Source organism: Haliotis rufescens, unplaced genomic scaffold (assembly GCF_023055435.1).
Source record: "Haliotis rufescens isolate VD_foot unplaced genomic scaffold, xgHalRufe1.0.p SCAF_27, whole genome shotgun sequence".
Classification (NCBI taxonomy): Eukaryota; Metazoa; Mollusca; class Gastropoda; order Lepetellida; family Haliotidae; genus Haliotis; species Haliotis rufescens.
This window is the reverse complement of record NW_025963968.1, coordinates 2859659-2873479: the sequence shown is the minus strand read 5'-3', so window position 1 is coordinate 2873479 and position 13821 is coordinate 2859659. Positions and strand designations below refer to the sequence as shown.

Here is a 13821-nt window from a genome sequence, read left to right as displayed (position 1 = left end):
AAATATTCATCGCATAAATAATACTATACTACTATGTGTATCATATCTCTCATAATAATGACTCGAATACTTTACACAAATGTTCTCCGACGTAACTCATTTCGTTTAAGAACTCCCGTTTCATTTTTTATAAACTGATGTTATTTACGCGGTGTCTTCAGATGCGACGGACACCTGTTGAACCAAAATAATGTACACATGAAAAATAATGGATGTCACGTACGGATTGATATCGAATCTCGTAAGAACCAAGTCAGTTGAAAGAGTGCTGGCCCCGATTGCATCACAGGTAAGGAAACACTGCGAGGATCGTCATTGTAAATAAGGACACGACTGCCCTACGTTTCTCTGTATTAATCATTCATTGATAATATTGATTCAACATACAACTCATTCTTCGGCAGACATCAAACCACAGCCCGAGCAGTGCATGATATATCAGAGTAACAATTGTGAAACGCAGTTGATTTACTCACTATCAAATCATTACCTTCAAGAATAAACTGAAGTGAAACATTTTGATTTCAAGAGAATAATTATCGAGCGTAGTTGTCGAGTAGGACTACGTATGAAAAATATAATCATGATAATGGATGTTGCATATGGATTTATAGCAAATTACATAAAAATCAGTGAGTGGTATCTGCAACATATTGAAACATAAACATCGTTGTGTAATATATATAATTTCAGTTGAATTTTCTGTTATGCCATGCAGTTCTAAAACATATTTTTGTTTGTTTGTTTAACGTCGGACCTAGCAATATTTCAGCTATATGACGACAGTCTGTAAATAATCAAGTCTGGATTTGACAATCTAGTGATTGACATCATGAGCATTGATCCACGCAATTGGGATACAACATGTACAATGATATGCATCAACCAAGTTAGCAAGCCTGACCACCTGATCCCATTAGTTGCCTCTTACAACAAGCATATAGTCCCCTTTCACGGCAAGCATGGGTTGCTGAAGACCTATTCCAACTCGGATACAGTACGTATCCCAATATTATACATGTTATAGACCCTGTGCAATACGATTCGTATCCTTATTAAGTACTTTTATTTCTCAAGTGGATATTCTTTCTTTTAAATGGTGCATCGTAACCCTGAATCATTTGTGATTAACTTTCAGATGAAAGATGGGATATCTAAGGGCCAGATGGTATTGGTTAGAGGGCACTGTGTGTGAATGTTATGCTAAATATGTCCTAGCATCAAATACTACATTATCAATACTTCCGTGATTTTTAACATTATGGTGAAATGGGGTTTAACGTCGCGTCCAAGATTATTGCACTTATATAGCGACGTGCATGTACGTGTGTGTGTTTGTGTGGCTGCTTGTACTAGTCCGGACTGATGCCGATTTATAGTGCTAGCTCACTGAGATACCATGCCACAGTTTAACATGAATACCCCACTCAGACACAGTATACTGACTCCGAGCCCACCAGTCCTTGTTTTAGCCCCTTAATGCCGAGCGCCAGACAGGGTAACAACAAGTACCATCTTTTAACGTCTTTTGGTATGACGCGGCCGGGGATCGAACTCCGGACCTTCTGCTCTCCGGGCGGACGCTCTACCACGGAGGCGGTTCTCCATGGATGAAAGTTTGACACATCAACTTTTGAAATTGTCTAATCATCACTTGCTAACAACTAGTTAGCATTAAAGTGATTCAGAGCTGTAGATACGCTTTTAGTTATTTGGGTATTTTACCCAGGGGTTTGATTTTGATTGGGTATCCACAAGTTTTGGAGGGTATTCAATTTTTTTTATCCACCCTTCTCTTCACATTTGGGTATTTAACTTAAAACCTGTTATGTAACAATCTCTATAAATCATTTAAAACTATGTGATTTGTAGTATGCCTGTCTGTGTCTGCTTGCAGCTCCCACTCCAGGAAGACATCTTTTAAGAATTTGTTTATTTCTTTAATCACCAATGAGCGACTAATTAAGATATAACATGTACATTGACTAGGTACGATGTGCTTTTCAATTTGCATCTATCAATAGTCTTATCTAACAGTTGTAATTTACGCAATTGTTTTATCGAATAGTTGTAATATACACTTTGATTTTATTTTAATAGCATATTTATAGTTTTTGTTGCATATTTGATACGCAAGCATTTGATATATCTCGAGCTCTGGTGATTGCAGATCTACAGATGTATATACAGATACAGAATCATTAATTTTATAATTTATTTTGAGTCGATATATCAATACAAATATTTCCAAATAATGACAACCCTATTAACAATCCCCCATGCATGGAGCATGTTGATGGCTGTCATTAACATTGATAAACACATGTTTCTGTATCCAATTCTCTTTTATTAAAAACTATGCAACCTTCAAATTTACTTCAACCTTAGCTTCTGTTCTGCTGCTGATGCCTTACACTGATACTACCACTCAATGTTCACTCCATCATTAAAATAATTAACTGTTGTAATGGTTTTTGGGCATGTTTTTATGAAATATAAGTAAGACAAAAAGGAGAGGAAAAAAGGTTTTTTTGAGTTTCTTTTTTATAATTGCAATAAACATGATAAACATTTTCTACTGCTACGAAATGGATTGGGTGGTCAGACTCCATGACTTGGTTTATTATATGTCCTCGTATCCCAATTGGTGGATCGATGCTCATGATGTCAATCACTAGGATTGTCTGGTCCAGACTCGATTATTTACGGACCGCCCCCATATCAGGTGGAATATTGCTGAGTTCAGTGTTAAATGACAACCAAACAAAACAAACAACTAGTAGTCATTTTAACTGTTCAGAATGTGTAACAGATCTATTCATTGTTGCACAGCATGACGTACTCATTGGTTTTATTACAAGAGTCTCTTATGTTGTTACACCTATTGCAGGTATCTCTCCTTATCATACTTAACGAGGCATCCGACACTCACCTTGATGGAAGGGAGACAACTCCAGGAGATATCTCGACTTGTGCAAAATGTGTCAGTGCAGCAGTTGAAGGTTTCATTGGCGTTGCCAAGCAACAGGCTCAAAATGCACAAGAAGCTGTAAGAAAATGAAGAATCATTTATTTGTTTATATATACACGTGGAAATAAGTTTAGCACCACTTACTATGTATATCCACAGATAATAAGCCTTTTTAAAAATTGTATCTTGTATTAATATTTTTTCTGTATTATTAAATGCTTTATTAAATTAAACTTTCATTTTTGCTTACAAACTGACATACTCATATTGAAATATAGGACCTGAAATTGATTATAAAATGACTTGAAATGCAGTAGTTCTATTTCTGTCATTCTGAATAGCTCCAATAGCTTATGATTCTTGGTTTGTCAGCACCATACCCGTTCTTGCTCACCAAAGCAAACGTCTTTGACCACAAATCCCATCACTTTACATGTTTTGGTCTTTCTTCCACAGGGGCGGTCGGGTAGCCTAGTGGTTAAAGCGTTCGCTCGTCACGCCGAAGACCCGGGTTCGATTCCCGACATGGGTACAATGTGTGAAGCCCATTTCTGGTGTCCCCCGCCGTGATATTGCTGGAATATTGCTAAAAGCGGCGTAAAACCAAACTCACTCACTCACTCACTCACTTTCTTCCACAAGATATTGAAGTACTGTTTGAAGTGGCGTACATATGACTCATTCAGTTCTCTGATATTGTTTATAACAGGAGTTTCAGCAAGATATGGCCTCAGCGTGTGAAACCCTGGACGTGGCCCAGTCTGGTTTTTATGTGGCAGCTCAGAAATTCACAGCCGATTCGTCAAGCAGACAGACCCGGGTCACTCTAGTCCAGAGGTCAAAGGAGGTTCTGCAGGGGATACTCAAGGTGGGCAGATGCTTTAACAGTGACATCTTCTCTTACGTCCGCTCCATCTTGTACACGGCTCGCACAGGCCTTGAAAAGGCCTGGAATTTAGACATTTGCCTTAAAAGGCCTTAGATGCCAAATTAGCTTGAAAAGGCCTGGGATTCAGACAAAATACCTTGAAAAGGCCTGAATTGGTCATACACAGTCAACTCTATATTCAGTTTCGCTTTTAAAATAATTATTGTAGTCTTATTTCCACGAAAAAAACACTGTTACCTGCTTGAATGGTCGGAATGCGAAATGTTGATAAACATTTGTTTTTGTTTGTTTAATCTAATCTGTTCAAGGATTACAAAGCTCTGTTCTGTTTTAAACCTGTTAAAAATATGTTGCGTTTGTCATTTTGGGGGCCTTAAATGTGTGTGCAAGAGCCTTGACAAGGCCTGAAAAAGGCCTTAAATTTGGTGACTGAAGCCCTGTATGTACCATGTTGTAGCTTTCTTGCATTTCATGATGATGATGATGTGTATCTATTTATCATTTGTTTTATGTCCATGCCATAAAGTATGTAAGCAGGTAATAACAAAATTTAGGATGCTTTTTTTGCACCTGTTCTCAAATTCTACATGATTTCAATTAAATTTTTGTAACACGTCAATTATCAGTTCCTTTTTAACGCCATGGTGAAAATAAGGTTAGGGTGGTGGCCAAAATAAAATTGTATTGCAAAAAACTCTCTTTTTTTCAAAGGGAATATTAAAGAATGGTCAGTCCTGATAGTCATAGAAACAAAAAACATGTGTCTGTATCATTCTACTTTTGCATTAGGATGAGAAGATCTGTCATCCATGTGATAAAATTGAAAATATCTTGATAATGATGCTTGTTTTGATCATCAATACAAGGATATCTGTATTCTAACTGCTACTCTAATTTCAGCTACACTTTAATACATATTTTTTTTACATTTTTGTCCAGAAACATGATAAGTTGTGATGTGGTATCATCCATTATATTTACAGGTGTAACGATACATATCCTGATACTATGGGTGCGACATAATATGTATCCAGATACTATGGGTGCAATACGATATATATCCTGATATGATGGTTACGATACGATTCCTATCCTAATACTATGGGTGCGATACGATACATATCCTGATACTATGGGTGCGATATAATACATTTCCTTATGCTATGGGTACGATGCGATACATATTCTGATACTATGGATGCGGTATGATACGTATCCTGATACTATGGGTGCGATACGATAGGTATCCCGATACAGCACTTTTATTTCATAAGTTGATATTCTGTCTTTTTGCAGGTGAATCACAACCCTGAATCATATGTTTTAGAATTTCAGAGATCAAAATAGGATGTTGTAGGGCAGAAACATGTAGACTAGAGGGCACTGTGAAGTGTTATGCTATTCATAGCCAAATGGGAAGTACTGGAGAATCTGTATAAACTGGTTGTTGAACAATTTCTGTTATTATTCATGAGTTTTTACCGAATAATACTTGTAATGTATCGTATGTATCACGATACAGGGTTCATTAATCGATGTGTTACATTATGGGCTTCGTATCGCGAGATAATACTGTATTGTTGTATCGTTACACCACTAATTATATAAGCTTTTTGCAATGGCTAAATGATGTGATGTCTAATGCCTTCTAGGTTCTCCTTGTTTCTGACAATGCGGAGGTCAAGAAAATGGTGGCAGCTGTTGGTGAAACCAAGGTCAAGGTCAAACTTGTTGGAAAAGTCACCAGTGTCAAAGAACTTGTATCAGCATTCAAGGTTTGTGATTTGCCTCTTGTTGCAAATGTTTATTTAAATAAAAATGATAAAGTTTACCTAAAGAATTGTAGAGGAAAATTGGTAAAGAGCTAGCAGGTTGTGTAGATACGTATACATTTAGTAACTGTGCATGGTAACTGCTGAGTTTTTGTTTTAATAATGATTATGTATTAAAGAGCCTAACAGAATCGGTCATGTCGTTGATTGCTCTGACGAGGCGGAGACAGAAGGAGGTCATCAACTCCCAGCATCGAGAACAGCTGATAACAAGCATGACCGTCCTCCGCAAGTCTCTGTCTGGACTCAACACTACCATACAGACATACCTCAAGTACCCCGACAACCCACAGGCACAGGTAGGTAGTAGGAGTAGAGTCAGGGGGGAGGGGGTGGCTGGACAAGTGAGTGAGTGACTAGATGAGTGAGTGAGTGAGTGACTAGATGAGTGAATAAGTCAGTGACAAGGTGAGTAAGTTAGTCAGTGACTAGGGTAGTGAGTGAGTGACTGACTAGATGAGTGAATATATTACTGACTAGGTGAGTGAGTGAGTGACTATGTGAATGACTAGATGAGTGAATAATCAGTGACTAGGCAAGTGAGTGAGCAAGTGACTAGATGAGTGAATAAGTCAGTGAATAGGTGGGTGAGTGACTAGGTGAGTGAGTGACTATGTGAATGAGTGAGTGAGTGACTATGTGAATGAGTGAGCGAGTGACTAGATGAGTAAGCGAGTAACAGCTGAGTGAGTGAGTGACTAGATGAGTGTATAAGTCAGCGATAGATGAGTGAGTGACTATGTGAATGAGTGAGTGACTAGATGTGCGAGTAAGTCAGTGACTAAGTGAGTGAGTGACTATGTGAATGAGTGAGTGAGTGACTAGATGAGTGTATAAGTCAGTGACTATGTGAGTGAGTGATTGGGTGAGTGACTAAGGTGAGTGAGTGACTATGTGAGTGAGTAAGTCAGTTACTAGGTGAGTGAGTGAGTGACAGGTGAGTGAGTGAGTGACTAGATGTGGGAGTAAGTCAGTGACTAGGTGAGTGAGTGACTATGTGAATGAGTGAGCAAGTGACTAGATGAGTGAATAAGTTAGTGACTAGGTGAGTGAGTGATTGGGTGAATGAGTGAGTGAGTGACTATGTGAATGAGTGAGCGAGTGACTAGATGAGTGAATAAGTTAGTGACTAGGTGAGTGAGTGATTGGGTGAATGAGTGAGTGAGTGACTATGTGAATGAGTGAGCAAGTGACTAGATGAGTGAATAAGTTAGTGACTAGGTGAGTGAGTGATTGGGTGAATGAGTGAGTGAGTGACTATGTGAATGAGTGAGCAAGTGACTAGATGAGTGAATAAGTTAGTGACTAGGTGAGTGAGTGATTGGGTGAATGAGTGAGTGAGTGACTATGTGAATGAGTGAGCGAGTGACTAGATGAGTGAATAAGTTAGTGACTAGGTGAGTGAGTGATTGGGTGAATGAGTGAGTGAGTGACTATGTGAATGAGTGAGCAAGTGACTAGATGAGTGAATAAGTTAGTGACTAGGTGAGTGAGTGATTGGGTGAATGAGTGAGTGAGTGACTATGTGAATGAGTGAGCGAGTGACTAGATGAGTGAATAAGTTAGTGACTAGGTGAGTGAGTGATTGGGTGAATGAGTGAGTGAGTGACTATGTGAATGAGTGAGCGAGTGACTAGATGTGCGAGTAAGTCAGTGACTAGGTGAGTGAGTAAGTCAGTTACTAGGTGAATGAGTGAGTGACTAGGTTAGTGAGTGAGTGACAGGTGAGTGAGTGAGTGACTAAGGTGAGTGAGTGAGTGACTAAGGTGAGTGAGTGAGTGACTAAGGTTAGTGAGTGAGACTCAGTAGTTTCTGAATATGAGTATATGGTATCTGAGCTCTTCAGTAACACGCTAATGGTGATACAAGGGCTCTGCCCAGGCTCCCTGCCATACTGCTACAGCTTCCATATAAACAGACTGCATCATTATACGTCATTCACTTCCACAACGGTAATTTGTTGTTTCCAGACAGGGAAGGAGGCCATGATTGGTCAGATCCTGTCAACTCTGTCAGACATTCAAGAGGCACTAGAGAGTAAACAGACAAGGGAGACAACTCTGAACATTGAAGAACCTGGGTATTTTATTTCCAGGGTGGACTTTGTAAGTTTTCACTTTCTACAAACACAAGTAAACAAGATACCAGGAATTTATCTACGATAAGTTCCGTGACAGACAAAATGGGAAAACAATGTTATTAAGTTTAAATTTGAGATTTATGTTAGTTCTAAATTTATTATTAAGTATTTGGCATTATGTTGTACCATTGCATTCAATACACTAATGTAAAATGTAGCTTTTTGCTCTTTGTTTGTCCCGTTATCAGTGGACATGATGTGTCATGATGCGAGACAACATTGAACATTGCTTACAATATTAACCACCAGTTTGTCCTCCTGTGATATTGGTGGAATATTGCAGACTGCAGTGTTACACACTATATTTATTCTAACTTTGTTATAATTGATACGGGGGGCATGGGTGGCCCAGTCGTCTAAGGCACCGCGATTCACTGTGCAGAGTTGTGTCCCTTGGGCACGCCAGAAACCTATGATTGTGGGTTCGAATCCTGGTTGGCCCCAATTATGTTTCTAGGTTTGTCAGCACCATACCCGTGCTCGTGGGTTTCACTGAAGTGGTAAACATCTTAGACCTGCATCACTTCGGGCTTTCCTCCCACATTAAGCTGACACGCCGCGATATAACTGGAATATTGTTAAAAGCGGCCTTAAACCCAACTCACTCACTCACACTATAATTGATACAGTGACCAAAATATCCCAAGAATCCCATGTCATACTGGGTTCAAACCACTGAGCTGATCAGAGTTTAACGCTTTGTCCACATGACTAATGAGGTTCATCCTAGTACACATGCTCTGATTAATTCAAACCCACAAAGTATCCCACTGCCACGTTTATGCTACAGATTCTGGAATCTCTGGCAGAGGAATCAAGGGAGGTAATTCACCCTGACTTTGAGACTTGGATTGCTGGCGTGGTGAGGCACAGTATGGCTGTCGCTCACCTGTGCAGAGACGACTACCGTGACCTCATCATTCAAAACTGTCAGAGAGTGAGTGTATCAACTATCCAGTAATTGAGATTGATAGAGAATATTTTTTGCATCAATTTTGTATTGGTCTGAGATAAAAACCTGTTCAATATTGGCAAATTGGGGATGGGTGTCCATTATTAAAGGCACTGTGCAGAGTTGTATCCCTGAGGGCCCTATGATCATATGATTTAGTCACATTTCACAAAGTGGTTACCATCTAAGACCTGTATCAGTTCAGTCTTCCATTCTGCATATAGATGTCACGCTGTGATAAGACTGAAACACGTTTCTAAGCAGCTATATATGTAAATCTAACTTCAGTATAACCTGGATCCAGTAGTAGCACTATAATGTAATGATAGGTCTTATTATCCCCCGCCTCAAAGTGGAAGGGGGACATAAGAATGGGTGCTGTCCATCCATCCGTCCGTTCACGTTTCATTTCCGAAGCACAGCTCAGAAACCATAAGAGATATCTTAACCAAACTTAGATAGGGCTAGTGGTGAACTGGTGCCTTTTGATGGTTTGGGTTTTTGACAGACTGAAAATAGCGGTAGTGCTTGTTTCCGGAGAGCTAATGCCTTGCACACATCCGACATGTCATATTGGTGGGGGATATGAGTATTAGGTATTCATGCTTGTTTTAGACCAATTCCACTGACCCAGCATAAGGTCGTTCCTCTCATGTGTGGTTTGTGTTGTAGGTGTTGCAGGTCAAAGGGCGGATGCTGGAGCTGTCCCGGTCCCTGCCGCAGACCCCACCTGGCAGTCACCACAGGTGAGACCTCTATGTGGACAAGAAACCTTTCAGAGACTGGCAGTCACCACAGGTGAGACCTCTTTGTGGACAAGAAACCTTTCAGAGACTGGCAGTCACAACAGGTGAGACCTCTTTGTGGACAAGAAACCTTTCAGAGACCGGCAGTCACCACAGGTGAGACCTCTATGTGGACAAGAAACCTTTCAGAGACTGGCAGTCACCACAGGTGAGACCTCTATGTGGACAAGAAACCTTTCAGAGACTGGCAGTCACCACAGGTGAGACCTCTATGTGGACAAGAAACCTTTCAGAGACTGGCAGTCACCACAGGTGAGACCTCTTTGTGGACAAGAAACCTTTCAGAGACTGGCAGTCACCACAGGTGAGACCTCTATGTGGACAAGAAACCTTTCAGAGACTGGCAGTCACCACAGGTGAGACTTCTATGTGGACAAGAAACCTTTCAGAGACTGGCAGTCACCACAGGTGAGACCTCTATGTGGACAAGAAACCTTTCAGAGACTGGCAGTCACCACAGGTGAGACTTCTATGTGGACAAGAAACCTTTCAGAGACTGGCAGTCACCACAGGTGAGACCTCTTTGTGGACAAGAAACCTTTCAGAGACTGGCAGTCACCACAGGTGAGACTTCTATGTGGACAAGAAACCTTTCAGAGACTGGCAGTCACCACAGGTGAGACTTCTATGTGGACAAGAAACCTTTCAGAGACTGGCAGTCACCACAGGTGAGACCTCTATGTGGACAAGAAACCTTTCAGAGACTGGCAGTCACCACAGGTGAGACTTCTATGTGGACAAGAAACCTTTCAGAGACTGGCAGTCACCACAGGTGAGACCTCTATGTGGACAAGAAACCTTTCAGAGACTGGCAGTCACCACAGGTGAGACCTCTATGTGGACAAGAAACCTTTCAGAGACTGGCAGTCACCACAGGTGAGACCTCTTTGTGGACAAGAAACCTTTCAGAGACTGGCAGTCACCACAGGTGAGACCTCTATGTGGACAAGAAACCTTTCAGAGACTGGCAGTCACCACAGGTGAGACCTCTTTGTGGACAAGAAACCTTTCAGAGACTGGCAGTCACCACAGGTGAGACCTCTATGTGGACAAGAAACCTTTCAGAGACTGGCAGTCACCACAGGTGAGACCTCTATGTGGACAAGAAACCTTTCAGAGACTGGCAGTCACCACAGGTGAGACCTCTATGTGGACAAGAAACCTTTCAGAGACTGGCAGTCACCACAGGTGAGACCTCTATGTGGACAAGAAACCTTTCAGAGACTGGCAGTCACCACAGGTGAGACTTCTATGTGGACAAGAAACCTTTCAGAGACTGGCAGTCACCACAGGTGAGACCTCTATGTGGACAAGAAACCTTTCAGAGACTGGCAGTCACCACAGGTGAGACCTCTATGTGGACAAGAAACCTTTCAGAGACTGGCAGTCACCACAGGTGAGACCTCTATGTGGACAAGAAACCTTTCAGAGACTGGCAGTCACCACAGGTGAGACCTCTTTGTGGACAAGAAACCTTTCAGAGACTGGCAGTCACCACAGGTGAGACCTCTATGTGGACAAGAAACCTTTCAGAGACTGGCAGTCACCACAGGTGAGACTTCTATGTGGACAAGAAACCTTTCAGAGACTGGCAGTCAGATACAGTTAGAGGGGGCCTGCTTTTGTTGAAGTCATGATTCAATGTGATTTTACTCATTAGTCTGACGAATGAGTTAACTATTAATTGTGGGTGTTGTAAACTTTTGTCAGCGGTAAGCTTAGTTTATAACTGCCTATATATAAGGGAAAAATAAGTTTTTGCTGGTTGATCTGGGGTAAAACTGACTGATGTATATTTGTGTCACCTGAGCTGTATTTCATTTATTTTGCCATGACAGGTTGATGTGAAGGCCCACACAGGTAGTTAATGTTTAATTAAGAATTGGCTTCAATTATTTTTGCATTTATCAAGATGTAAATGTAAAACCATTGTGCATCTGTGTAAATCTGCTCAGAAAAAATGTAAAAAAAGATTTGCCTCCTTACCAAATCAAATGCCATGGAAACACAAGCCGTTTATTTATTCTTTTGATTAACTCACTGCGGGTGAGAGAGACCAAGATGTGTACCCACAGCTAACCTTGGCTGCTAAGGCCACACATTCCCAGACCCACCCATCCTACTGAAAAGCATCTGGATCAGAAATATATTAAACATTAACATATTTATTTTCATTACGTCTCCCACTTGTAATATAGACCCTCTTATAGATTATAAAATATTTTGTATAAATTCCATGTCTACATCACTATCTGTGATTCAAGAAGACAGCTGCAGTTTTAACTCCACGTCAGAATGACTTTCATATAAATAAATATATGTTTGAATAAATCCGTGAAACGTAAAATTAAAAAAGTGTGGCCTTGGTAGTGAATGGGTCCAGGTGTTCTTCTCGATTATCAAGGATACAGTGTCCCAGAATATGAAACAATTTGATTAATGCATTTCATGTGATTGCCAACTCTTCGTTGCCGTGGTTACAGAAGGGAGCACGGGGAGGTCTGCGAGACGATGCTGGACGAGTTCTGTCACCTGGAGCAGCATGTCAACATGGCCCTGCTGCATCTCATGGTGGACGTCTTCAAGGACACCACAGAACCTCTGGAGAGACTCCTCAAGGCTGTGCTTTGTCCCAAACAGGTCAGTCAGTCTGCAGTGTGATATTGTGCTTAGTCCCAAACAGGTCAGTCAGTCTGCATTGTGATATTGTGCTTAGTCCCAAACAGGTCAGTCAGTCTGCAGTGTGATATTGTGCTTAGTCCCAAAAAGGTCAGTCAGCCTGCAGTGTGATATTGTGCCTAGTCCCAAACAGGTCGGTCAGTCTGCAGTGTGATATTGTGCCTAGTCCCAAACAGGTCGGTCAGTCTGCAGTGTGATATTGTGCTTAATTCCAAAGAGGTCGGTCAGTCTGCAATGTGATATTGTGCTTAGTCCCAAACAGGTCAGTCAGCCTGCAGTGTGATATTGTGCTTAGTCCCAAACAGGTCAGTCAGTCTGCAGTGTGATATTGTGCTTAGTCCCAAACAGGTCAGTCAGTCTGCAGTGTGATATTGTGCTTAGTCCCAAACAGGTCAGTCAGTCTGCATTGTGATATTGTGCTTAGTCCCAAACAGGTCAGTCAGTCTGCAGTGTGATATTGTGCTTAGTCCCAAACAGGTCAGTCAGCCTGCAGTGTGATATTGTGCCTAGTCCCAAAGAGGTCGGTCAGTCTGCAGTGTGATATTGTGCCTAGTCCCAAACAGGTTGGTCAGTCTGCAGTGTGATATTGTGCTTAATTCCAAAGAGGTCGGTCAGTCTGCAATGTGATATTGTGCTTAGTCCCAAACAGGTCAGTCAGTCTGCAGTGTGATATTGTGCTTAGTCCCAAACAGGTCAGTCAGTCTGCAGTGTGATATTGTGCTTAGTCCCAAACAGGTCAGTCAGCCTGCAGTGTGATATTGTGCCTAGTCCCAAAGAGGTCGGTCAGTCTCCAGTGTGATATTGTGCCTAGTCCCAAAGAGGTCGGTCAGTCTGCAGTGTGATATTGTGCCTAGTCCCAAACAGGTCGGTCAGTCTGCAGTGTGATATTGTGCTTAGTTCCAAACAGGTCAGTCAGTCTGCAGTGTGATATTGTGCTTAGTCCCAAAGAGGTCGGTCAGTCTGCAATGTGATATTGTGCTTAGTCCCAAAGAGGTCAGTCAGCCTGCATTGTGATATTGTGCTTAGTCCCAAACAGGTCAGTCAGCCTGCAGTGTGATATTGTGCTTAGTTCCAAAGAGGTCAGTGAGTCTGCATTGTGATATTGTGCTTAGTCCCAAACAGGTCGGTCAGTCTGCAATGTGATATTGTGCTTAGTCCCAAACAGGTCAGTCAGTCTGCAGTGTGATATTGTGCTTAGTCCCAAACAGGTCAGTCAGCCTGCAGTGTGATATTGTGCTTAGTTCCAAACAGGTCAGTCAGTCTGCATTGTGATATTGTGCTTAGTCCCAAACAGGTCAGTCAGTCTGCATTGTGATATTGTGCTAAGTTCCAAACAGGTCAGTCAGTCTCCAGTGTGACATTGTGCTTAGTCCCAAACAGGTCAGTCAGTTTGCAGTGTGTTATTGTGCTTAGTCCCAAACAGGTCAGTCAGTCTGCAGTGTGATATTGTGCTTAGTCCCAAACAGGTCGGTCAGTCTGCAGTGTGATATTGTGCTTAGTCCCAAAGAGGTCGGTCAGTCTGCAATGTGATATTGTGCTTAGTCCCAAACAG

At 41.5% G+C, this 13821-nt stretch overlaps 1 protein-coding gene across 1 annotated transcript in view; it reads left to right on the top strand.

Annotated features, from left to right (window-relative positions):
- The first annotated feature begins 90 nt into the window (after window positions 1-90).
- The window catches only part of LOC124139394, a 73212-nt gene continuing 59481 nt past the window's right edge, over window positions 91-13821 (top strand). The window contains exons 1-9 of the mRNA XM_048402584.1: window positions 91-289; window positions 2891-3049; window positions 3681-3839; window positions 5513-5635; window positions 5812-5991; window positions 7663-7797; window positions 8623-8769; window positions 9457-9530; window positions 12074-12230. Of these exons, the coding sequence (XP_048258541.1) occupies window positions 209-289; window positions 2891-3049; window positions 3681-3839; window positions 5513-5635; window positions 5812-5991; window positions 7663-7797; window positions 8623-8769; window positions 9457-9530; window positions 12074-12230 (1215 nt within the window). The 5' untranslated portion in view covers window positions 91-208. The remainder of the gene's footprint in view (window positions 290-2890; window positions 3050-3680; window positions 3840-5512; window positions 5636-5811; window positions 5992-7662; window positions 7798-8622; window positions 8770-9456; window positions 9531-12073; window positions 12231-13821) is intronic.